The 27,599-nt window shown below is 42.8% G+C and overlaps 1 protein-coding gene across 1 annotated transcript in view; it reads left to right on the top strand.

Moving 5' to 3' along the window:
- hip1rb (huntingtin interacting protein 1 related b) overlaps nt 1-27,599 on the top strand; it is a 135,363-nt gene that overhangs the window by 21,065 nt on the left and 86,699 nt on the right. Inside the window, exons 2-3 of the mRNA XM_068005760.1 lie at nt 24,752-24,816; nt 26,430-26,571. Coding sequence (XP_067861861.1) covers nt 24,752-24,816; nt 26,430-26,571 — 207 coding nt within the window. The remainder of the gene's footprint in view (nt 1-24,751; nt 24,817-26,429; nt 26,572-27,599) is intronic.

Genomic DNA, 27,599 nt, shown 5'->3' with positions numbered 1-27,599 from the left:
AATGGCCGAAAGTTCTAATCAGCTGAACCAAAGAAGGAAATATGAGGAGGGATCACTAAAAGCTTGGTCAGAGAAGTGGGTTTTAAGGAGGGTCTTCGAGGAGAGCCGGAGAGGTTTAGGGAGGGAATTCCAGAGATTAGAGACTAGATGGCTGAAGGCACTGCCGGCAGTGGTGTGGCAAAGGGAGTGGGGGTTGCATAAGATGCCAAAGTCGAAGGAACGCAGAGGGTCGTAGGGTTGGAGAAGGTTTTAGAAATAGGGAGAGGTGAGGCCATGCAGGGGTTTAAACATGAGGAGGAAAATTTTAAATTTGAAGCGTTGTGGGACCAGGAGCCAATATAGGTCAGTGTGCACAGGGGTGATGGGCACGTGGGACTTGGTGCAGGATAGGATATGGTCAGCATACTTTTGGATGAGCTGAAGTTTATGGAAGGTGGAGTATGGGAGGCTGGCCAGGAGAGCATTGGAAAAGTTGAGTTTGAAAGCAACATACTTAAGTCAGAAACTAGAGTCTTAAACTTAAATAAAGTCAATTACATAGGTATGATGGGCGAGTTGTCAAAGGTAGATTGGGAAATTAAATTAAAGGGTTTGACAGTTGAAAAGCATTGGCAAATATTTAAAGAAATATTTCAATATTCTCAACAAATATACATTCCATTGAGAAATAAAAACTCCACGGGAAAAGTGATCCGCCTGTGGCTAACTAAAGAAGTTAAGGATAGTATTAGATTGAAAGAAGAGGCCTATAATGCTGCCAAGAAGAGTAATAAGCCTGGGGATTTGGAGAGTTTTCGAAACCAACAAAGGACAACCAAAAAATTGATAAAAAGGGAGAAAATAGAATATGAAAGTAAACTAGCAAGAAATATAAAAACAGATTGAAAGAGCTTCTACAAGTATGTAAAAAGGAAGAGAGTAGCAAAAGTAAATGTTGGTCTCTTAGAGGCTGAGACAGGAGAAATTATAATGGGGAATCAGGAAATGGCAGATACGTTAAACAAATATTTTGTATCTATCTTCACAGTAGAAGACACAAAAGGCATACCAAAAATAGTGTGGAACCAAGGAGTAAATGAGAGTGACGAACTTAAAACAATTAATATCACTAAAAAAAAAGTACAGGACAAACTAATGGGACTAAAAGCCAACAAATTGCCTGGACCTGATGGCCTACATCCTAGGGTTTTAAAAGAGGTGGTTGCAGAGATAGTGGATGCATTGGTTATGATCTTCCAAAATTCTCTAGATTCTTGAACAGTCCCAGTGGACTGGAAGGTAGCAAATGTTACTCCGCTATTCAAGAAGGGAGGGAGAGAGAAAACAGGGAACGACAGGCCAGTTAGCCTGACATCGGTCGTCGGGAAAATGCTGGAATCCATTATTAAGGAAGTGGTAACAGGGCACTTCGAAAATCATAATATGATTGGGCAGAGTCAACATGGTTTTATGAAAGGGAAATTGTGTTTGACAAATTTATTTGAGTTTTTTGAGGATATAACTAGCAGCGTAGATAAAAGGGAACCAGTGGATGTTATATATTTGGATTTTCAAAAGGCATTTGATAAGGTACCACATAAAAGGTTTTTACACAAGATAAGGACTCATGGGGTTGGAGGTAATATAGTAGCATGGATAGAGGATTGGTTAAAGGACAGAAAACAGAGAGTAGGGATAAACTGTTCATTCTCAGGTTGGAAGGCTGTAACTAGTGGGGTGCCACAAGGATCGGTGCTTGGGCCTCAGCTATTTACAATCTATATTAATGACTTAGATGAAGGGATCGAGTGTAATGTATCCAAGTTTGCTGACAATACAAAGCTAGGTGGGAAAGTAAGCTGTGAGGAGGACACAAAGAGTCTGCAAAGGGATATAGACAGGTTAAGTGAGTGGGCAAGAAGGTGACAGATGGAATATAATGTGGGGAAATGTGAGATTGTTCACTTTGGCAGGAAGAATAGAAAAACAGAATATTTTTTAAATGATGAGAAACTATTAAATGTTGGGGTTCAGAGAGACGTGGGTGTCCTCGTACAAGAAACACAGAAAGTTATGATGCAGGTACAGCAGGCAATTAGGAAGTCAAATAGCATGTTGGCCTTTATTGCAAGGGGGTTGGAGTACAAGAATAAGGAAGCCTTATCATAGTTGTACAGGGCTTTAGTGAGACCTCACCTGGAGTACTGCATACAGTTTTGGTCTCCTTATCTAAGGAAGGATATACTTGCCTTGGAGGCAGTGCAATGAAGGTTCACTAGATTAATTCCTGGGATGAGAGGGTTTTCCTACGAAGAGAGGTTGAGTAGAATGGGCCAGTTTAGAAGAATGAGAGGTGATCTCATTGAAACATATAAGATAATGAGGGGGCTTGACAGGGTAGATGCTGAGAGATTGTTTCCCCTGGCTGGAGAGTCTAGAACGAGGGGGCATAGTCTCAAGATAAGGGGTCAGCCATTTAAGACTGAGATGAGGAGGAATTTCTTCATGCAGAGGGTTGTGAATCTTTGGAATTCTCTACCCCAGAGAGCTGTGAATGCTGATTCATTGAATATATTCAAGGCTGAGATGGATCGATTTTTGGACTCTAGGGAATCAAGGGATATGGGGATCGGGTGGGAAAGTGGAGTTGAGGTTGAAGATCAGCCATAATCTTATTGAATGGCAGAGCAGGCTCGAGGGACCGTATGGCCTACTCCTGCTCCTATTTCTTATGTCGAGTCTGGAAGTGACAAAGACATGGATGAGGCATCTAGATTCAGAGTTGAAATAACTTAATTATATTCGAATTATCTCTGCTTTCCAGCATTTTAAAGATTTGTACTGTGTCCCCCATCAATCTTTTCCAATGGGAATAAGTTCACTTCTGTCAGCATATTATAACTTAGTATTCCCAAATCATCCTGGTACACCTCTTGTCTGACGAGCCCTTTTGGAGGTGGGGTGTCCAATTTCCTCATTCCAAATATGACTTTATTAACAAACTACGAAGGTTAAAATAATATATTTTGATTTGTAAGCAAAAGCTGTTGAGGTGCATCTCAGCCTTCATATTTCTGAAGGCTTGCTTCATAAAAGCTGTTGTTCCTGTCATCTGCTTCTTCATCTTGGCACATAACATCATGAATTCTACTTTCTTGACAAATCAATTATGGCAAACAATGGTAATCACCTCGCTGCAAATGACTTGAAAGCACTACACTCATAACTACAAGAACAGTCTAACTCTTACATATTCTTTAAAGTAACACTAGTCAGTATAAATGATAAGCTGTGTGATTTGAAATTTAGTTAAAATTGATGAGGAATGAGTTTCATGCTTGTATTCAGTAATGCCAAAGCATTGTAACACACTCCAACTTGACATGTTACTGAATTTATATGTTGTGTCATTTACCTAAGATTATACATCGCAGTCAATGTAGCCACATGTAATTGTATTAGCATCTGTTGTTAAAACTGAAAAGGAATCTGACCCAAGGAGGAGGGAAAATGCAGAGACAATGGAATGAAAGGCTATGTTTGAAGGCAGTGCTGCACCAGCAAAAAAACACACTTTAGCTTAGTCTATTTGGTCAGATGTCATTTAGATTAATGGCATGAGGCTTGCTGTTAATAATTCAACCTGTATATTCCTGCTTAACTAAAAAAAAATCACCCCAAACTGTTGAATGTGAGAATAAGCTTGGTGTTGTCCAATTTTGAATTAGTGACCTGTGACGTGTTGCTGTGTTTACATTAGGAGGAAGCCGGAATAAAACAAGTCATATCTGTGCAAAATGTGCTGTTAAAAACAGTGAGGAATGTAGCCTCCCGAAAGAGGCTAGTGTTTCCCAATGATATATTGAGGCAGGCAGTACTGACAAAGTGCTGTTAGTGACGTAAGTAGCAATAGGGTGCGAGTGTGTGTCTTTGTGAACTGGAAGCCAGGTGTGTACATGACAAATTTTTGTCTGCCTATACTTATTTTCAAACTCTGCTTGTACTGAATACTTTATTCTTGAATAAACCCTGCTTAAAAAAATACAATACCTCACACCTTCAAATCCAGCTTTACACCAGAATATTGACAGTTCAATAAGAATAGCACTGGATTATTAATCCCACTCGTCCCAGTCTTACCTGAAACAGCACACTGGCACTGAGGCATATTCATTGAGCCCAGGACAGTGCTTTCTTCGATAACTGTTGTGACTAATGTAAAGAAGGCAGCTCAGGTCATGACCTTGCTAGGCTGCAGCATTTGGAATGAACTGGATCAGTGTTAAAAATCCAGAGTTTTATTAATAACTACTAATCTCTTGAGACACTCTTGAACAAAACTTTAATTTTAATAATTTAAGATCACTATCTTCTAGTACGCTCAATGTAGGGAACGTAACATGGTAAACAGTGGCTTGAAACACAAATAGATTTGTACCACCACCTCTACTACACTATCTCTCAATCAACCAGCTCTGGAGCCAATGTTTGAGAGACTGTAAATGCCAAGCTGAAATACAGAAAGCTTTTCATAAAAGTAATTAGGAACAAAAATGGAAAATACTGGAAACAATCAGCAGGCCAGGCAGCATCACATTGACATTGCAGGTGTAGACTCTTCATCAGAACCAGAATCGTCTTCTGTATCCTTTTTGATAGTATTGTTTATTTCTAGTGATGGGTCCAGGTTCACGGGTTCTGAAAGGTAGGGTGTGTCTTCTGAACTTGGTTGCCTAAAAGGAGAATAAAAGCAGTTGCTTGGTCTAGGGGAGCCTGAACCAGTTCGGTAAAGATGTTAACCACCCTGTTGTGCCACAAGCAGAAATCTGAGCTGGTTACTTAACTTGTTTGATTACTTCTACCCAGTGAATAGTTTTGACAATTCAGGAACATTGAACCTGAATTGGACTCGATTGTTACAGAAAACCTGGGCATCTTTAAAAAGAGACACCAATTACTATTTTTGTCAACAGCATTAAAATAACATTCAGTCATTTTACACTGGATGATGTGAACACACTAACTGCTAATGTCTTCCAGAATCAACCCAATTACTCTTATGGAAAGATTGCTGTATTACAGCTTGGCATTTACAGTCTCTCAAACATTGATTTCAGATTTGGTTAATTGACAAACGGTGTATTGGGGGTGGTGGTACAAATCTATTTGTGTTTGGAGGCTATAAATTAAATGAAATCTGCTTTCCCTTGGAAAAGTACACCATTCCTTTCTAGAAGCAAATTTATTAGGTTTAAAATTGTTGCAGGTTGGTCCTAGACAAGTTTCTTTTGTATATATGCTAAGTTTCCTGTAAAATTAATGGGTGCAATTAAACATAACAAACTTGAGCTAAATAATATTTCATTGCAAGCTGTATCTTTTAAAAACTAAATTAAATGTTTTGGGGTTCCTTTTGTGGTTTATTTTCCCCTCTTCCCCTAATTTCTCCTCTCTTGCCTGCCCCTTTCATCAAGGCCGAATGTGGCAGGATGAGGTTCCACAGGTGCTGGTCCCATTCTTCATGTGTAAGCCTAGTCAGTGAGTTTGGTAGCATGTTCTATTATAGAGGGCACTTTCAAGCAGGGATTGCAGAACAGTGATCAGAGGCACTGAGCCCAATTGTAGTACCTTTACTCAGCGCAGACCAGAATCAAGCCCAAAATCTTCTGGTCTGTATGGCTTAGTACCACACCATGTGATGCATTTAACCATCTAAATGTTTTAATTACAAATTTTAATTACAAATGATTAAACCTATCAAATGCTTATTGATAATTAGATGGAAGACATTTTGGAACTTTCCTTTCCATATTGGACTTTAAGGGGCTAAAAACTCCTAAGAACACAAATTTCTTTTTTATTGGTATTTTATATTGTTGATGTTTCATATTATTGGAAAATATTAATGCACATAAAGATATCTATTTGCAGCATCATGGGAGGTTGGCTGGAAGAGTTGGCGTATAGTGAACATGTAGCACTTCATGCTGTTAATCCCAGGAAATGGTGGGTACTGGTCAATCTATGCATGGATAGATGCATTTTCTAATGACATTTTTGTGTACTCACTGTCCCAGAAATTGCTTTAAAATTAACGGTGAGCTCAACAGCGCTCACCGTTGTTAGTGGCGAAATCGAGGAGCAAGTTCGCACATTGCAGTGAAACACAGAAATCCGGAACTTGCTCCTCCTGATTCACCGGTGATATAACAGCTTCGAATTATAGGGATATCGCCGGCTACAGTCAGTGGAAACAATGGACCAGCGCCAACTTGCTCATCTGGCCAGCTGGAAAGTAACTAATATCGCCACAAAACAGGTATGTTTCAAAATACCAGGCCCAAACTAAGTTTTAACAGCGCAGTAAGTCTTAATGACTGCCAAACCACTAAAAATTAACTTTTAAAATGGGGGGGGGGTCCTCATTACTCCTTATTTTAATAGTTTTTGGTCATTTAAAAAAAATATTTTTTTTAAATTAAAAATTGATTTTTTAAAACTTTTTCCCCCTGTCTCTTTTCTTTACCCTTTCTGTCTTCACTGTCTATAATTGTTTTTACAAATGGTTTAAGTGTTGTGCCTTTCACTTCCTGGATTTAACGTTGCAGTTTGCAGAAACCGTTTGCAGCTTGTCAAAAATGCTGCAACCTGATCGATCAAGGGGAGAGATCGATCCTCTCTCCTCTCCCATGGGTCTTAGCTTCGCTGGAACTAACGCTGGGCTCTTCTCCGCTTCCTGTTCGAGGAAGTGCACCCAGTAAAGACCGCAGTGAGTTAGTGGGTTAGTATAAATCTATGGAATGGCGAGCACTGTTGGTTCACCATTCTGAGAACTTTCTCGGTCATTATAAATGACCAACTTGTGTTCTTGGAGGAGTTCCCAGTCTCCTTTCCTTTTGAAGATATAGTAACTTTAGTACAAAAAGAATAGTTTCAAAACTTTGCTCTATCCATTTCGACTAGGGAACAAAACATTTTATCCATTTCAGGCTATATTCTTTACCATTGTCTGTGTAATCTGATACAGCATTTGTACTTAGCTGGTTTATTTCACTTTCTAACTGGACTCTTGTGAAGAGTCTTTCACTCATGTAAAATAAATCCAGAAAGGTATTGTACTTATGTTTCACTGGTTGCCACCACTTATAATTGAGAGCAATGATTTACAACTTGCATTGGTTGATTTAAGAATAGTTTATGTTGAGTAATGATATCAAATTAATTATCATAAAAGTTGCCATTGCAAACTGTTCAAAATCCTGCCCCCACTGAAGTGATTTTCAATGGATGTCTAATGCTGAATGTTCACTTGTAGTATCTTGACACATCGTATTGAAAAGAGACTCACTAGCCTTATAGAAACATAGAAACATAGAAAATAGGAGCAAGAGTAGGCCATTCGGCCCTTCGGGCCTGCTCCGCCATTCAGAATGATCATGGCTGATCGTCTAACTCAGTACCCTGTTCCCGCTTTTTCCCCATATCCCTTGATCCCTTTAGCATTAAGAAACATATCTATCTCCTTCTTGAATACATCTAATGACTTGGCCTCCAATACCTTCTGTGGTAGAGAATTCCACAAGTTCACCGCCCTCTGAATGAAGAAATTTCTCCTCATCTCAGTTCTAAATGACATACCCCGTATCCTGTGACCCCTGGTTCTGGACTCCCCAGCCATCGGGAACATCCTCCCTGCATCTAGTCTGTCTAGTCCTGTTAGAATTTTAAATGTTTCGATGAGATCACCTCTCATTCTTCTAAACTCTAGTGAATATAAGCCTAGTCGACCCAATCTCTCCTCATACGTCAGTCCTGCCATCCCAGGAATCAGTTTGGTTATGATGAAACAAGATATTTAACCAGCACCTGGTAGAGGCAGAGACGATGATTGCAACTTCTCATTCCAATGTGAAGTCTGCTCTTTCTTCTATTTGAATGTCATCTGACTGGTCAAATTTTCTCTGTAGGTAGAGATCATACAGAACCAGGAAACAGTTTCTTATACTCACATATCTAATTACAAATGCTTGTGCTCATCTTCAGTTCCAGGCATCTCATGGGAGAGATCTATAAAAGCTTGAGGTCATGAAAGAGAAAGAGAGAGATTTTGTGTAACCTCAAGCATTTGTTTTTTTAGTTTATAAACCTGTTCAGTTAATAAGAGGTATTGCCTCAAGCAGTTTCATCACTAGTTTGAAAACGGTGCTAGATAGCCGTTAAACTCTGAAGTTAGCTAAGTTCTTGATTAATGATAATGTAGAGCAAATATGGATGTACCTCTCTAATCTACTGAAATTTGTGATTGTATTGTACGTGAATCTCAGCAATTTGATCTTTTTTCAGCTTCCATAAAGATCAACCAAACTGTTGGTCCGTAAGTCTGTGATATTGACTTGAGGTAGAAAGCATGTGCATCTTGCACAATGACCTTGTTGAATGCAGTTTCTGTACCAGCTGAGCCTCATGACTGGATTAGTGATATTTCTCCTAAGTGTTTCTTTAATAAACTGGCTGACAAGGCTATATGTGTATGTGGGGGCTGTTTCATTTTGTGTACTTAAGATAGTCACACAACTTCTATTGCAACACTGACTTTGTTACAATGTCATCTTTTGTTTTTAGAATATAATTGGCTTTGATGGTAGCAGCTCTGGAGCATGGAAGGAGTAAAATAAATTTTTAAACAACCACTTACTCCGAATGAAAAGAAAATATTTTTGAAGCACTTTAAGTCTGTCAAAATGCTTCAAAATGCATCACATATGGTGAATTATTTTGGAGTGCAGTCACTGTTGATACGTGGGCAAATGCAACAGTAATTTTGAGCACAGCAGGATCCTACAAACAGCAATGAGATGAACGACCAGTTAATCTGCTTCTAGTTGTGTTTTTTTAGGGAGACCTATCTGCTCTTCAAAGTTGCACCATGGGATCTTTAACATCCATCTGAAAAGGCAGGTGGGATCTTGATTTAATGTCTCACCCAAAGGATGGCATCTCAAACAATGCAGCACTCCCTCAGTACTGCAGCGGAATGTCAACCTGGATTATGTGCTCAAATCCTGGAGTGGGCTTGAACTCTCAACCTCTGACTCGAGTGTTACCAACTGAGGCAAGTTGATGCTCTGCTTTCAGCTTGTGATGTTCTGCATTTTGTACTTATTCCCCACCCTCTAAATTTCTCCCTTCCTGTGCTGAAAGTGCGGGATATAGTCCCATAGGTGCGGACAGTTCTCTGGTACCATGCCTAGGTTGGCATTACTTTTATCCCTGATATTATAGTTTATAATAAAAGAGAAACCTCTGGAAAATCTTGATTTCAGACTTCTAAATTTCAGCTTGGCTTAGTGGTAGAACTCTCACCTCTGAGGTAAATAGTTGTAGGTTCAAACCCCATTGTGGACTTGACCATATAATGTAGGTTGACACTACATTGCTGTATTGAGGAATGCTACATTGTCAGGGTTGCTGTCTTTCAGATAAGATGTTAAACTGAAGTCACATTTGCCCATTCAAATGGATGTAAAAGATGCCATTGCACTGTTTGAAGAAGAGCAGGGGAGTTCTTCCAACATTTATCCCTCAATCAAAACCACCAAAAATAGATTAGTCATTTGCTGTTTGTGGGATCTCACTGTGTGCATATTGGCTGGTGCATTTGTCTACAAAACAAGAGACTATGTAATTATTTGGCTGCAAAGTGTTTGAAACATCCTGAGAACACAAAAGGCGCTATATAAATGCGAGAATGTCTGTCTTCAACTCATTTACTGCACACTAAACACTAATATTGTTTACTAATGTCATCATCCGAGCTGTAGTAATGATGCTTTATACTGCCTTGGAGCACAAACAGCAGTGGGTGTGTCGTTGCATCTACTGAAGATTGTGCATCTTTAGGAACAAATAAATTATAAATTTGTGTTAGGAATGTCCTATTTTCCATTGTTTGATTTTCTTTGGAAGCGTGAAAAACCAAAAGAATTGAGGTTTTATAAAAATGATTAGCCAATTTTAATTGTCATTGAGACTTCCCAATGATTGAAAACAAGTTTAACTAACTTTCAAATGTAAGATCCTCCAGCTGAAGTGCTACAGAAAGGATTAAAGCGAATTGGATAGGCTCATTTAGTTGCTTATATTTTTATTCAAAGATAGAATCACACAACACAGAAGAAAAATAGAAACATAGAAAATAGGAGCAAGAGTAGGCCATTCGGCCCTTCGGGCCTGCTCCGCCATTCAAAATGATCCTGGCTGATCGTCAAACTCAGAACCCTGTTCCCGCTTTTTCCCCATATTCCTTCATCCCTTTAGTATTAAGAAATATATCTATCTCCTTATCGAATACATCTAATGACTTGGCCTCCACTGCCTTCTGTGGTAGAGAATTCCACAGGTTCACCACCCTCTGAGTGAAGAAATTTCTCCTCATCTCTGCTCTAAATTGCATACCCTGTATCCTGAGACTGTGACCCCTGGCTCTGGACTCCCCAGCCATCGGGAACATCCTCCCTGCATTCGGCCATTCGGCCCATTGTGCCTGTGCCAGCTCTCTGAAAGAGCTACCAATTAGTCCCACTCCCCTGCTCTTTCCCCATAGCCTTGAATTTTTTTCCTTTTTAAGTATTTATCCAATTCCTTTTTGAAAGTCACTATTGAATCTACTTCCACCACCCTTTCAGGCAGTGCCTTCCTGATCATAACAACTCGCTGAGTAAAAAAATTCTCTTCATCGCCCCCTGGCTTTTATGCCAATTATTTTAAACATGTGTCTTCTGGTTACCGACTTTCCTACCAGTGGATAGCTATTGTGCATGACATAGTGCTGGAAGTTTGTGTTCTAGAGACTGAGGTAAGTGATCTGGCCCAGTTTATGCTGCAAGTTCTCAGTGTGGCTTTTCCACTGCTGGCCTCTGCATTATATACACAACTTAACCCAGCCACACACGTCCGTATTATCTGCACTGTTTGATCACTATGAGATTGATAGGGAGGACATACATTCCACATTTGGTTTAAACTGCACTGATTCCAGTCTCATGCTGGGATGAAAATCACTCTTGAGATTTTGTACCTTCATTCCAGATGTTACAAAATTTGCTTCCTTCTAAAAGCAGATTTTTGCTGATAGTGGCATCAGAAGCAGAGTGTAAACAGGGTATAAGAAAATGAATTCCAGCAAATAGACTCTAGTCTGAGTGTGCTGAGACACTAATGTGAAACATAGGACTTGCTTTAGTCTAGTGTAAAATGATGAGCTTAGAGGTCGTTTAAAGAAAAACATTTTAGCAATTAACATTGTGTTAAAGCTATTAACATGTCACTATGGCAACTTGGCAGAACATGCCATCCCAGTGAATAGTGAAGCTGGGTACAATTTGAATGAGTTACAGTACTTCGAGAGAAATGCCAGCTGTTGGTAGAAGGCTTACAATAACTCATTGTTGGGTTGTGTTTAGGCGCACTGTCCCTCACATACAGTTTTTTTTATAGATGATGAACAGCTGGTATCATAAGGTAAAGGAAGTCCTAAACCCAAGTAGCAGTCAACTGAAGACTGCAGCTTTCTGAATCTGAATTAGTGAGGGACACAGAAGACCTTTTGTGTTAAATGAGGTCAGGTATTGAAAAAAACAGTGCCCTTCAGACTGAACATGCTGAACGCAATAGGAAATGTGTTAATATTTGGGGAGAGGAGGGGATGCTTATTGGGAAGTTCTCTATCATTGTACTGTTCATCCCCAAAATGCTGTGACATCAAGGAGATATTTTTAAATATCGGCCATGTCCCAGTAGTCCAAACAGTCCACTTTGTAACACAAGTGGCAAATAAACATAGAAGATGAATTAATGAGGCAGTGGGTTTTTTAATATATTTGCTCAGCTCTAATTTAGCAAAACAAAATTGAAGACCCGTTTTTTTTTGTTTTTCATATCTTCGCACTCTTGGAGAGAATATGCTAATTAGAGGAAGGTTTCACACAGTTTGACAAACTGCGACGTGAACACTCCTTCGATAGAGGTGACCATCTTTATACCAGCCGATAGGGTGGTAAGTCCTATATGGTGAGAAAGGTGAAGGGAGGTCGCCCACACCCATCGGACACAAGTGTCCCGCTGGATGTCAACCCAGTATTCAAAGCCGGAGCTCCAGTCTCCACAGGCTGGGAATGTGTGGAACAGGGTTCGAAGACTGCACTTCTGACTCAGTGACGGGAATGCTATCACTAAGCCAAAGACTCGCTCCTATTGAAGACCAGTAAACATTTATGAAGAGCTCCAAGTACCAGTGCTTCATTCTAAAAGAACAATTATAATTTTAGTAAATCATACTATACATATTAATGTACAGTTTTAGAAGACATCTGCATGGAAATTCCTCCATGCATTACCTATATCCCATAGGAAAAGTCATTGTGGGTAACTGACTGCCTCCGGATAAGTATAATACAAGGAGGAATTTTCAGACATTTAAACTTTGGTTGTGACTCTGTATAAACATTAGTAAACTGTTCTGTATTGCATGAAGATGATGGACATTGCTTTAGTCTTCAGCACTTGTGCTGAATGTTAAAAAAAAACAATTTTCTTCTAGTCTGGCAAATCTTTACAGCACTTTTTTTGTTTAAAAACTAGATTTCAATCTGCTTACAAGTTCTGTGCATAAAATTCCTACTGTTTAAAAACAGTTCTGCAAAGCCTGCTGTGTGATTGTATGGGGTGAGGAGATAAGTTTAGGAGGAGGTTTATCCAATAAGTTTTCAAAAGAGGGTCCTGAGACCTCAGAGCTCTGGAAGAGGGCTTCCAGCGAGATCCAGAAGGCGATCAGATTTCTGTCCATCTGTATTTTTTTCTGTTGCCGTATATTAAATGTTTTCTGCACTGATGGCACTGTTTCACTTTGGGCAGCTGATGTTTTCTTTTGGACATTAGGACAGGGGATCACCGGTAGTGTAGTCATTTTTGCTAGGGGCCACCCATATTGAAAAATTTGAAAAGCACTGGCTTATCACGATCTGCGAGGTGTTGTCTGAATGGGCCGGCCGTATGTATTCAAGTTAAGTACATCTGATTCCTGCACACAGCTCCCCAGTGTCTGCAGCTTTCCCTGCCTCCATAGCAATCCATGATACCTGCGGTTCTTCATTTTATCTGTCCATACTATTTTTCCTTATGTTGTAAATTACTCTGTAGCAGCAGTAAGAATGATGTGGAGATGCCGGTGATGGACTGGGGTGGACAAATGTAAGGAGTCTTACAACACCAGGTTATAGTCCAACAGCTTTAATTTTTCAATTAAAGCTGTTGGACTATAACCTGGTGTTGTAAGACTCCTTACAGCAGTAAGAATGACCTCAGAATCATGGACGATTAATGTGTCAGTAACGCATCAGTATAGTTGTCCTTGCTGAAGTAGCAGTCCAGACTTCACTTGCACTTAATAAATGTTTTGCTTTAAGTTAATTTCTGCTGCATCTTCCATCTCTTGTCAATCAACTCTGAGTGATGTTCAGTGCCGTCAACTGGGAAAATATTAGGAGTGGGATTTATGATCAGAAAGAGAGAAATGGAGAGGAACCCTATTTAAATGAACAGAGCTGTGTTTATTTTAAGAGTGAGATAACATGGTAATATTTTTAAACCAATTACTATTAAATTGAATACTTTTACAGCTGGGCTTGCAGAAAAGTGATATGCATGTACCAGCTTCACTTTGCTAAAATTACTTCCCTTGCCCACATTTTCATGGGCCAATGTTTCTGCTGTCAGGATAAAAGAGCTGGTTTTAGCAGCCTCACTGTAATATAGCACACTGTGGAACATTGGCCCTGTGACCTGAACAATCAAAGTGCCAAATTTAAAAGCACCTTGTCTCTAAGTGAGTGAGACTGGATACATCTGGTAACATTGCCTCCAGGAAGGGAGAGAATGGGGGTCAGTTTAAAGTGTTGCGTAAAAGATCAGGATTATCCTCTGTCTGCTGCAAGTGGCAATGGCTGAAACTGGACCAAGCTGGCAAGGATCTGAGTTGGTTCGGTACCGTCAAATCGGGGGAGGAGAGAATCTTGGTGTTTAATGTGAGTAATTTGAAAATTAACTTCTGTGTGACTTGCTACTTTATTTGCTTTTGTATCATTATCATTCTTTTGCAGAATCTCCAAAACTGCGGAACTCTTCACCTCCTTCAGTCTTCCTTTCTTCCTCCAATCTTTAGGCTTTTAAAATTCCATGCTTAGCATCGCCTAATGACTACTTCCTGATTTTACCATCTAATTTTAAAATCGGTGATCTCCAACCCTGGCCATTCACCCTGATTTTCCTCGATTTAATAAAGAAAAAATCTGGAATGCATTGCCGTATTAAAATGTTTTCATTCAGAAAAAATGTCACTCAGATTTTCTTCAAAAGATGATGTTGAACAATAAACTTTTTCGGGGCAAATATCATGCTCCCACATTTCGATGTGGGCTGGTTCTTGTATTCCTTCATGATCTGCACTGGAGCTCTAGCCAGCCCTCCCATGGGCCTGAAACAAAAACAAACACAAATTATGTCATTAATGTAAATATTTTCTGGTATGGTCAGCTAGAACTTCCTGTAGCTTGATTTGTCCATCAGCTGTTGGTCTGCTTTCTCTCTCTTACCTGGATTTGATATCCTTTTCAATCCAGTGCCATAGATTCTTAATATGGTACAGTATAAATGCAAATTCTTTCTTTCTTTACAGTCAACTGCAGAAATATACAAAACCATTTAATGTCCAGGTTGTAGTCAGTCTCTCTGTAGGCTGAGTACTGAATCACATGAACATACTACCTTTTGTGTTCTGAATGGTGGTATATCTCTTTGGTAGCACTCTTGCTCTTTGTCTGTTTCTGCATTGACTCTTGCTCGGACTTTTGCACTCAAATTCTCTCTGCCATCAGCTCTTGACTGATCATTTTGTTCAACTGCCAGCCACTTATCATGCAGCTTCAAAATCTCTTGCAGTTTAGTGACCAGTTCCCATTGATGAGTCTCGCATGTGATAAGTTTGTGTTTTGCCTTGGGGTGCTCAGGTTTTACTTTTCCTAGCTGGAACCAAACCATTCTTTCTTATGTTGAGGTTATTGTGAGGAAGTCTGGTCTATATTTTATGTAGTACTATGGTCAGTTTTGTTGGTTGGGATATGTGCAACACCCTATTAAAAAAAATTGCTTCACGTGACATAGACCTGTACTAAGTTTGAGGATAATTAGTCAGTCTAAAGCCATAAATAATAATCTGTGAATCTAGGTTTGTTCCATTACTTGCCTTATTTCCTTTAACTTGAAGATTACCTAAGAACATAAAAGATTCAGTTCACCTAATATGGTATCTAAACAGTGGCCGCTGGTGACCTTTTTCACGGGTGATGTACAGCTACACATGACTAACCAAGCCAGCGTATTACAATGGCAACGGGCCCTTCCTGTGGAATCCCACCACCAACCTTTTAAGCTCGGGGTTATCTAAAGTACACTGACCAATAAATGTAGCCTGGAAATTTTCCAGCGGGACATCCACCCTCACATTGCCACGGTAAGTCGGAAAAAGAAAATCAGATGGGCAATAAATTTAAATATATCTAAATTTAAATACCTGTAACATTCCAGTGGGAAATCTGTGCAGAATTCCAGGTGAGGCAGTGGGCTCGATTTTCGGAGACGGCGGGTTCATGGCGGTGGGGCTCCGAAAATCGGGGATTCCCGGGGCGGGTCCGGAGCCCGGCTCCAACCCTCCCACTTCCGGGTTCCCCAATGACGCGATTAGATGCGCCGCAGCCCCAGCATGCGGGACTTCCGCCGGCAATTAAAGCTGGCGGGATCCCACTTAAACCAATTAATTAGATAGTTCAGGTCATTTGCAGACCTGATTTGTAGGATATTTTAGGAGGGGTGGGATTTTCAACTCAATTGAGCGTGTTTCCCGTACTGGGAGAAACACTCCCAGTTGAAATGGACGTGTTGCAGCCACCAGCCTGTGGCAGCTGCAAAGGTCCATTTGACAGGTGCGGGGAGGAGACCCTCACTCATTGTAGTAGGCCACTCTGTCACTTTGGACAAAGGTTGGCCTCCACCACCCTCCTCCTAACAATAAAATTCACAAACTTGCAACCTCAACCCCGGTGTGCAAACACATTTACCTACCTTATGGACCCCCTCAAACGTACATGTTCCGGATGGGGGCCGCCATAGCTGCAGTCATGACCTCCTCGTAGGGCGAACAGCATCACCAGCCTCGCTGGCCACGTCGTCCACCTCTGACACGTGGAGCTCCACAACACAGTGCTGTGACACATCCACCTGCACAGCAGGAGGGAGGGCAACGGCAGAGAGAGATGCGTCGCAGGAGGCACTACCCTCGCCACAGGGTCCACAGACCGAGGCTCAGCTTCCTGGACCTCTCTGAGCAGCAGTGCACACAGAGGCTCAGAGTCACTTGACATGTAGTCGTGGACATCTGCAGCCTCCTTCATGCCGAGCTGCTCCGGGCTGGCCCGAGCACCATCTTCTTACCTGTCGCTGTCAAAGTCACCACTGCCCTCAACAACTTCTCCTCCGCATCTTTCGAGGGTGCCACCGGGGACATCGCTGACGTCTCTCAGTCATCTGCACAAAAGGGCCCTGCAAATACACCTACACCCACTCTGCAGTGACACAATGGGCTCGATTTTGGCGTCGGGTTGCCGGCGGGTTTCCAGCGGGGGGGCCCGGAAAATCCCGATATCCGGTCACGTGACCGGATCGCGACGAAATCCTGGCCACTTCCGGGTACCGCGCTGACGTGCGGGGCTGCGCGCGCAAGCCCCGCTGGTGGGAATCCCGCAGGCAATTAAAGCCAGCGGGGTTCCACTTGAGAGTACTTACCTTGCTTGTTGAGGTCAGTTAATGAGCTGAATCAGCTGTCAAAAGAGGAAGTGTGGGATTTTAGGTTCAAGGCAGTGAGCTTCACACACTGGGGGAAACAGTCTCTCTCCAACCAGGCGTGTTGCAGCCAGCAGCCTGTGGCAGGTGCCAAGGTGCACTCCACGGGGGAGAGCCCTCACCCACGCAGGAGGCCACCGCGTCACATAGGGCAACCCCTGCCCCCCACCACCCCCCGCCAAGCCAGAGGACAGACCGACACGAAACCGCAGCCCCAGTCCGAGGAACCACCCACCTACCCTGCACAACCCCTCAGACCAACACCTGCCAGATGGGTGGTGTGTGGACACCCTCGGAGGACGAAGAGCATGACCAGCCCCAGCAGCCTCGCAGTCCACGCCGTCCGCCGCAGAGACGTGGATCCCCCCAACACGGTGTTGTTGCACGCCCACCTGCACAGCAGAAGGGAGGGCTACCGCAGAGAGAGACGCATCGCAGAGGGCACTACCCTCGCCACAGGGTCCACAGACCGAGGCGCAGCTCCCCGGACCTCTCCGAGCAGCAGTGCACAGGGAGGCGCAGATTCGCTCGACATGTAGTCGTGGAGATCTGCAGCCTCCTTCATGCCGAGCTGCTCCTGGCTGGCCCCAGCACCAACTGCTTACCTGTCACTGTCAAAGTCACCACTGCCCTCCACACCTTCTCCTCCGCATCCTTCCAGGGTGCAGCCGGCTACACCGCCGATGTCTCTCAGTCGTCTGCGCGGACGAGCCCTGCAAATACACCTGCACCTACTCTGCAGTAACACGATGGGTGGCATCAGTGGTGGGTCCTCATAGTGATACCCAGGAGCGGGCATTATTGGACACAATGGACAGGATTCGCGGAGACATGGCAGTGGTGGTGTCAATATAATGTGTGCTGTTTGTTGCTCTGAAATTCAATATAGGTAACACCCATGACAAACCCTCAGACACCCTTGTGCACCCCCTTCATGCTCACGACACGTTTGCCTTACGCTGCCTACTGCACATATGTGATGCATGCCCTGTGGCTGCAGCACAGGTGGTGGCAGGTTGAGTGAGGCTGGCCGTGAGGGAGATGCACGAGAGGGTGAGTATGGGATGGAGCAATGAGATTGTATGAGGATTGGGTTGCGTGTTAGTGGCAGGATGAGTACTGGCGAGGTGAGTAGGTGGAGGTAAGATGAGGATGGGGTTTGAGTGGGTATGAAGGGTGATGTGACAGAATAGTGTTGGCGGTGCCGAAGGAGATGTGGGGTGGGGGCAGTGTTGTGGCAGACGGAGTGTAGGGGAAAGACTTCGTGTTCTCACTGCGGCTGACCTACTGCGGTCATTGCAGCGCCTCCTGCACTGTAAGCAGGTGGGCCATATGTTGGTGGCGCAGGTGACCCCCTCTGCCACCTCGAGCCAGGCCTTCTTGGTGGCAGAGGCAGGCCGCTTCCTCCCGCCCGCCGGGTGGAAGATCTGTGTCTTCCCCCTCCTCCTCACCCCATCTGATGATACCTGGGGTAAGGCATCATTAAACTGGGAGCAGCCTTCCCCCTGGGCTGCTCCATGCTGCAATTTGTCCCATTGGTTGCAGCATCTGTCAGTGGAGGACTGCCCCTTTAACTAGAGAGCCTCCAGCTGACAGATCGTACTGCGCATGCGCAGCCCGACCGACGCGCAGGCCAGCGCCGTGGACCCCGGAGGAGCAGGTAATTGATTCCTATTAGTGGGTTGCCTGCTACGATCGCGTGGGCAACCCACTAATTTCGCCGAGCGTGTTGGCCACGCTCCCGGAGGACCACCCGCTGGGAACCCGCAGGCCTGCTAAATTCGGGCCCAATGGGTGGCATCAGTTGTGGGTCTTCATGGTGATCCTCAGGAAAGGGCATTATTGCACAAACCAGACAAGATTTGCAAAGACGTGGCAGTAGTGGTGACAATATAATATGTAATGTGAGTTGATCTGAAATCAAATATAATTAAAAACCATGACAAACCCTCAAACACCCTTGTGCATCCCCTTCATGCTCACGACACATTTGCCTTACGCTTCCTACTGCACATATGTGATTCATGCCCTGTGGCTGCAGCACAGGTAGTGACAGGTGGTGAGACTGACCGTGAAAGAGATGCATCAGAGGGTGAGTATGAGACGGAACCATGAGATTGTATGAGGATTGGGTTGAGTGGTAGTGGCGGGATGAGTACTGGCGAGGTGAGTAAGTGCAGGTAAGATGAGGATGAGCTTTGAGTGGGTATGAGGGGTGATGTGACAGAGTAGTGTTGGTAGTGCAGAAGGAGATGTGAGGTGGGGGTGGTGATGTGGCAGACGGAGTGTAGGGGAATGAGTAAGTGTACTCACTTCGGCTAAACTACTTGGGTCATTGAAGCACCTCCTGCACTGTATGCAGGTGCGTGAAATGTTGGTGGTGCTGGTGACCTCCTCTGCCACCTCGAGCCAGGCCTTCGTGGTGGCAGAGGCAGGCCACTTCCTCCCATCCAATAGGACCTGGAGTGAGGCATCATTAACCTGGGAGCAGCCTTCCCCCTGGGCTGCTCCATGCTGTAATTTTGGCTCCTTTCTGCAGCATCAGTCAGTGGAGGACTGCCCCTTTAAATAGGGCTCCTCCAGCTGACAGCCTATGATGCGGCTGCGCAGTCCGCCCGCTGCGCAGCTTTCCAACGCGCAACGCGGAAGCCAAGGTAAGTACCTTCAATTAGGCTGCGATCGTGTGCAGAGCACCCCGAATTCACTGGGCGGGTTACACACGCGCCCAGTCGACCCCCCTGCTGCCAACCCGCCTCCCTCATACAATCGAGCCCAGTGTCTTACTTGCCTCAGCTGATTAGCCGCCTCTGGATCTAAAGCTTTTCCGTGTCATACAGTTGAAAGATTTTCTGCTTTGTGACTCCTTACTGTCACTTGATGTGATATACAGCTGGTGTGTTTAATAATAAACCCTGTTTTAACCCCTTCCTTTAGTCATGTGATCTACAAAAACTGGTGATGTCTTCCAGAGGTTGTCAGGGTAGACTCTAGCCCCTGACAATCAGTCACTGATATATGAAATATCAGTGCAACTATAGTGGTATACTGGTTGTATTTTCTTGCCTGGTTTAGAGCCTCAGAATTTCTTCTCTGTAACAGCACTGTTTTAGAGATGGGTGGCTATAGTGCCTGATTAATGCTGTTGAGAGTTGATCTGCACTTTTTTAAAGGCTCCAGATCTGTCAATTTTGTATCAAATCTTTGCACATGGAAGCTGCTTTAGCTAAGAGTAGTTCATCAGGAGGACCTATTGATCAGATTACAATATGAAAAAAAATCTAATTTTCATGCATTTAATGGATAAGCAGTATTTACTGGCACATTCCATTTTCTTCTGCATTTCTTTAATGTTATTGCAGTTGTCATTTGGCTACAACACCATTGACATACATTATGTTCATGGTATACAGTGTGAAGGGTATAATATAATAGATAGTAGCAGTGACTGAGCTTTACTGAGTGGCTGGGATGTTGGTGACCCTGGAGACAGATTCCAGATAGTGGCAGTGACTCTCGTTTGCTGTGTCAGTATCTGGTGGGTTTTGGTTGTTCCACTAGGGCTTTAACAGTTAACCTGTTGAGTGGACTGGAGCACCCTTGATCTTTTGCATGCAACTTATATAGTGGCTACTATACTATTGACTTTGATGAACTTAGCCTCCAGGAATATATGATGTGGAGATGCCGGTGATGGACAGGGGTGGACAAATGTAAGGAGTCTTACAACACCAGGTTATAGTCCAACAGCTTTATTTAAAATCACAAGCTTTCGGAGGTCTTCCACATCCCAGCCACTCAGTAAAGCTCAGTCACTCACCTGACGAAGGAGAAAGCCTCCGAAAGCTTGTGATTTTAAATAAAGCTGTTGGACTATAACCTGGTGTTGTAAGACTCCTTACATTTGTCCAGGAATATATGACTTTCTCGAACTGGTCTATCTTCCATTGTGTCTCAATGTCTCTTGTTCATTTCTTCAACAAAAAGCCAATCTACCTGATATCATTTGGTGGCTGGTTTAGTGTCAGATAATCAGTGTTTGTACTTGTGCCATAAGCAGAATAGGAAGACATAAACTCACAGATTCAAAGTCTACCCAGTGCAACATTCCCATGGAAAGGACGCTGCTCTCTGTTATAGTATGAAATCTTTCCACTGTTATTTTTTTATGAAAAGAAATATGAGAAGAAATCGTTGGGCCCATCAGTGCTGACCCCATCCACTAGATGGTGTAACCTCTTGTGCTGCCCTCCCCAACACCTAGTAATACAAACTCCTGGGGGAGGTGCGGAAAATAAACAATGGGCAATTTCAAGAAATATTCTTAAGAATTTCCGCCCTGACTATAGTTCAAGGAAGCTCTCGGACGCTTTGCTCCTTAGGTACCCATAATGCGTCACTAGGAGAATGTAATTAAATATGAACAGTGCAAATATTTTTAAATGGAGCTGCAATTTAGAAACTATTTCTTATGTTGCTGAAATGTAGCAGTTGCCAGGCTGCAATTCTTTGTAGGGTTGTCAGAGCAACTAACTAATAACCTTCACTTTATAGCAATAAACAAACTCAATAAATTCTGTCACTCTCATGAATCCAGCATATCTTGTACAGTTTCTATATCCATAGATTGCAGCCGTAGGATTTCAGAACTTCTGTTCTTGCACTAGAAGAATATTAAACATATAAGGAATACTGTTGTTGGAACGGCAACTTTTATTTAAATATTAATGTATTTTTAAGTGACCATGGCAAATTGCTTTCCCAGAAACCATTAAGGATTTATTGAGTAGCTATACATTTGTGAAATGTAAGAATTTGAAATGTCTAAATTTGAGAGTTATCTACGGTAAAAATATGAAGATGCCTGCTTTGTTTTGGAATATTATTGAATTATTTGCATATTTGAGTATATAAAGGGTATTTTTAAGTACAGGGCTGTGCTGGTAGCTACAACAGTAGAGCATACTTTTGAGTAGGAGGAAGAATTGAAATCCCAGAATCCCACCCTAGGCTGACATTAGTACTCAGTCCTCAGACTCCCCTGACGACAGGGGTGTCATTGCTTTTGGAGTTGTTATTTTGTGGTCAGCTAGGTATCTAATGCACACAGAACCCATCACAGATCCCATTACCATGTTTTGAGTCTACTATTCAGCTACTGAGAGATCTAGACTTGCCTATGGAGTGGACGTGCTCTCATTATTTGGATACATTCAACTTTCCTAAACCCAGAGCGCTTGGATGCAGGTTAGCAGAGCCAAGGGTTAGGAACCTCCAAGTGTGCACGTGGATACTGCATCATTAATCTTCTAAAACCGCACAGTCTACCAGAGCAGATCACTGTTTGACCAGCCAGAAGCAACCTACCCATTAGGGCTTTGGTCTGCCACATTATGTGGAGCCGATTGGGAAGAATCCCAGCCTCTAGTGACAGATTTACCTTTCCAGGTCCCATTAATTGGCCAGGCTTGCTGATTGATCATCAACAGTCCCCTGGAGTATTGCCAGATATCCGCCTTCAGTATGATGGAAGGACCTACATGGGGCAGCTTGTGTCGTGCCAGCCACATTGATGTTCTAGACATCCAAGGTCAATGTCGCGTATCAGGTTTTCACAACACCAGCTACTTAGTCCAAGTCCTTGTGAGAGGCCTTGAGGTTGATTCCACCTCCAGGGTACTGGGTGACCTTACTGTATAGGCTGGAACCCTCCTCAACTGCTTCCACTTTTTGCTACATATCTACCTTGCATCTTAATCTTAAGGATAGGCTGGAGGAATCCTTTCCATTGTATGCTTGGGAGTTAGACCATGGAGGAGAACTGTTTGGACTCCTCTATTTTACAAGCTTATAAGTTCCGTCTGTTCTGGAAAAGGAGAGAAAACTGAATTTGAGGTCAGGGGGAATCCCTTCCTTCTCCACTCAAGACATGACTGATTGTAAGATCACTAAAGAGGAGCATTCAGTGTGGTCTTAAAGGTGTGTATGAGCCAGAGCATCCTATCCCCCAGATCAAAGGAAGGTGGCTTTAGGGAGGGGAGCAACAGTTTTCCAAAAATATTGAAGAAAACAATTTTTCAAACATCAGAACAGGATTCCTACACTTTATGAAGTCACTTGAAGTATAGACCATCTGCTCATCAGGATCTAGGAGGTTTCATTCTTTCTGCAAAACACATCCTGAAGAACTGGCCAACAGTGACATACTTGATGTGCACTGTGTAATTGAAAAAAAATCAGTTTGTGTTATTAATAATGAAATTAATTATTTAGCTCTCCATATTGTACCTCCTAATAGACGTCAGAAGGTATTTGTCAGATTGTATGTGCACACGGCATAAGGTTCAGAACAACAACACCAACCTGCATTTCTATAGTGCTCATTACAAACAGGGAGACATCTAAGAGCACTTTTACAGGGCAGTGGTTTGTGTGGAGGAGAGGAAGATAGAAAAAGCAGCTATCCATTGAATCACAATTCATACAAATATATGGGCCTACGTTTTAACCTGGAAGAATGGGTGGGTTGGGGGTTGGGGGGGGATGGCAGTAAAAATTTTAAAAATCTAAAACCCGCCTCCAACTAGCTCACTTCCGGTTTTAATGGAGGTGGGACGAGAGGCGGGCGACCAACCTGCTTTTAGGAGGTGGGTCAGTCAGCGAAAGCTTTCAAGGAGGCTGCGGGCCTCCATTTTAACAGCTTTTTTTTAACCTCTGGGGGCCAGGATTCCCGGCCCTTCTACTTCACGCCACATGAGAGAAGGCAAGAAGGCCCGAAACTGTAGGTAAGTGCCTTTATTGTACTGCTAGTGGGCCCGGAGGAGCAGGAGTGTTTCCCCCAGGCCCAACAAACCTACCTGCAGCAACCCCCCCCCCGCCGAAGACCTCCGACCCACGATGACTCCGGAACCCCCCCCCCCGATAACTCTCAACCCCGACTGCCGATGACCCTGATACTCCCCTAATGACCTCCGACCCTCCCGATGACTCCTGACCCCATCCCCAATCTAAGACTTACCTTCTTGCATCCGCTTCTCCCGTCCAACTGATGGGCAGCCTGTCAATCAGGTTGGCCTGTCGGGCGGGAAACCGACAAAAAAAAATAAAAGACGCCCTTACGTCAAAATCGTATGGACGTCCGGGAAACCCGTACTTCCGGGTTTCCCATTAGGAATCCCCCCCCACCCCCGCCATCTCCTCGGCTCTGTGTTAAAATATAGGCCATGGTTTCTGGCTGACTTTTCCATTGGGCAGATCTTGTGCATGCTAAGTAACTGGAACCATTTCTTTCCTTGTGCATCATTTGGATTCCCACTGTAGTTCCTGGTCTTGAGACTGGGTCAAATGAAGCTCTTTTCCCCCTAATTTACTGTTGCTGTGTCTGTTGACTCTGAGCTGTAGGTGGTAGCATTACAATGACTGATTGTAAACAATTTTACAACACCAAGTTATAGTCCAGCAATTTTATTTTAAATTCACAAGCTTTCGGAGGCTACCTCCTTCCTCAGGTGAACGATGTGGAAAATGTGGAAAATTATTTTCCACATCGTTCACCTGAGGAAGGAGGTAGCCTCCGAAAGCTTGTGAATTTAAAATAAAATTGCTGGACTATAACTTGGTGTTGTAAAATTGTTTACAATTGTCAACCCCAGTCCATCACCGGCATCTCCACATCATACAATGACTGAGTGAGGTGAGGAAATTCAGCTCAAATTTCTTTTGAAAAGCTGCCTTCATCCAGCTCCCATAGCTTCAAAGTGTTTGAATTCTGCTGATGCCAGTGTTTTGATCTAGCTGACAGTTGCTATCTTTTTTTCTCTTCCAGGCTGCCAGCATCGGCAAAGCTATTAACAACCAGGAGGTACCCGTCAAAGAAAAGCACGCACGCAGTATCCTTTTTTAAAAAAACATTCCTTCTTAGAATCTTTTCAATAACACAAGGTAAAGTCCATTTTTATCACTTTCAGCAAACGTAACCAAGCAAAATTTGATGTGACTTACTATGGTCAGTCTATTCATTAATTGGTCAACTTCTGTGCTCATTAAATGAGGGCTATCCTGGCCTGGGAATGAAAACTTTTCTCCTTTGACCAACTAGCAACAAATATTTGGTATAGTATAGATGAGATAAAGAGTAAATTGCCCTCCCATCGTGCATTAACAATATGCCTTAACTCCAGCCTGGAAGCTCCCTCTGCAGCATCAAAAGGTTTCCATTTTCCATAATAGTCATCCTTTCTGAGCATTCTGATTAATGCTAATTTGTTAACAATTTTGTACTGTGGACCCAAGGCCATGGGACACTGGGCTGGAACTACCTGTAAAGCCGGCAGTGAGATGAGTCTTTCGTCCCATCATTCTAGCTTGGGTTTGAACTCAACTCCTTGAAGTGAAAGGAAATATGTTATCAGCTCCGTCTCTCAGTCTTTTGCCCATTCCCTGACCACACTTAAAAAAAAAAGATTTGTCTTAGAAGTACAAGGTGGCATTCTTGAATAGTTGCTGTCTTGCATTTGGCATTGTTGGGTGTTGACTTGTACCAAGAATGCTTGGCTGGTTGACATTTCATTCCCATTTCTCTTTCCTCTTTTTAAAGAAAGAGAAACTGATAAGTAATATAAATAAAAGTACTTTGACCCCATTTTCTACATGTTCACTGATTACTTCAGTATAAATTTGAATGTTGTATCGTTTATCCTTTATTCACTTCTGCCTGAGCACATGATGTCATATACATGAAGCTGAAGGGGGATTGTAAAGGGAATGACTATTATCCAGAAGGAATTAGATATTATAATAAGGTCCCTTGAAACTTCCTCATTTGTACTTGCAAAAATTAAGCACAAATTTTGACCACGTGTTTGTCTATAATTTACGCAGACTTTCCACTTGGTATCAAGTCACATCCTGTTTCTTTTTCCCTCTTTTTCACTAAACTGTAACAATCATGAAAATCGATCAGTAAATGAGAGCATAGCCCACGTGTATACCCAAATAAGGTTGTTTCCAGCAAAAAAAATTAAGCATTTATCAGAGTCATGGAATGATGTAGCACAGAAAGAGGCCATTCGGCCCATCATGCCTGTGCTGATGGTTTTAAGCGTGATGGCTGTTCAAGGCTGCAAGTGAATTAAGCTGTGATAAAGTTTACTTAAACCAGGGACTGGTCCTAAATTTGTCTCTTTAATTGAATGCTCCCACTTCAAACTGTTGAATCTGACTGGTGAATAAATGGGATGAAAATGCCCTTCTTTGTGGAAGGAAAGAATTTTATTCTCTGAGGAGGACTTTATTTTAATTATATTTTCTTTCTAAAAGAACATTCTGCTAAATCTTACTAAATGCTCCATGTTGCTACAAACCCTTGCAGACTAAAGCATAATTTGTGGTTATACCTGTCATCAGGAGCTGGTAATATAGGACAGATGGATATTGATATTAAATGATTCAGCTGTGTAATATTTTATACTACTACTTGTGAGTTTTCTTGACTCCTTTGAATGAATTATATTGGGAACACATCATGAGAAAGGGGCATTTACCTTCTGGTCCTACGCCATTGGCCTTCCATTATCCAGCAGCTCCATCATGAGCTGGAAGTTCTGTCACGTCCTACACAAAGTTCTGAGAGATGGACATCCAAATGTAAGTCACATTTTGGCTAATTATGAAAGTTCTTCTGTAAAAGAGCAGTCAAAACCAGGGACGGTTGGGTCATTCGTTTTAATGGTACTTTTTAAACGTTTTATCACAGCAATCATGTTGACTAAATTAAATGTATTTTTAATAAATGGCCATATTTGCAGTGTGATGGAATAGTCTTTTGGAATGCTGCCCTAAGTTGCTAAACTTGTCCAGAGATACTTGCTTGAAAAGGAGGTTGGTGAGCAAAGGAGCGTCATTGCAGGCATGTTGAAAGCCCATCTTTCAGTAGCGTTGATAGAAGATTAATGATGTGTGAACGCATCTTTTTTTAATTTGAAAATATACTTTATTTCATAGAATTTAAGGATACACAAGGGTGGCCATCAGGATCAGAGCAAATGAAGTGTGAATGCATCACAAGTTTAACATTTAGTACAAAGCTAAACTGACTCCGAAGGGATACAGAGTAGTACTCCTTCCACCAGGGAATCCCTCGCTGCTTTGTCCTGGTGTTAGGTTGAGCCCTGACCTTTGTCCTCAGGAAAAGTCACATCCTGGGTTCCATCGGAGACCTATAGTTCTCCCTCGTTATATTCTAGTGTGCAGTGGGAGTACCATGCAAAAAACCTCTGCCTGTATTTTACATGGGGCTTCTCCTGATTGTTTGCGGAAACTTTGGTGGGAGATCATCAGAAAGTCTGGAGAAATGGCATAAACGACTCTTTACACCGTTTCTCTGGAGATTCTGCTGAAATTATGTCACATGATCAGGAAAACCCCCTCTTCTCAGGGTGCATTTATTCTGTAACAGCAGCATCATTGTGAAGCAATAGTTGTTTCCAACAATGCTACAGCTATAGCATGAATGTACCATGAGAGAACATTTGTTTGGCTGCAGGCAGTATGTAGCTTGAGGAGATGAGGGAATCTAGGGGAGGCATTTCACAAGGTGCCTCTATATTGATAGTGTGCTGTTGGCAATTGGTGCATGGTACTTCCATTGCTGCTGATCCATGTGCCTCTGACCA

This window comes from Heptranchias perlo, chromosome 25 (assembly GCF_035084215.1).
Source record: "Heptranchias perlo isolate sHepPer1 chromosome 25, sHepPer1.hap1, whole genome shotgun sequence".
Taxonomy (NCBI): Eukaryota; Metazoa; Chordata; class Chondrichthyes; order Hexanchiformes; family Hexanchidae; genus Heptranchias; species Heptranchias perlo.
This window is presented reverse-complemented; position numbering and strand designations above follow the sequence as displayed.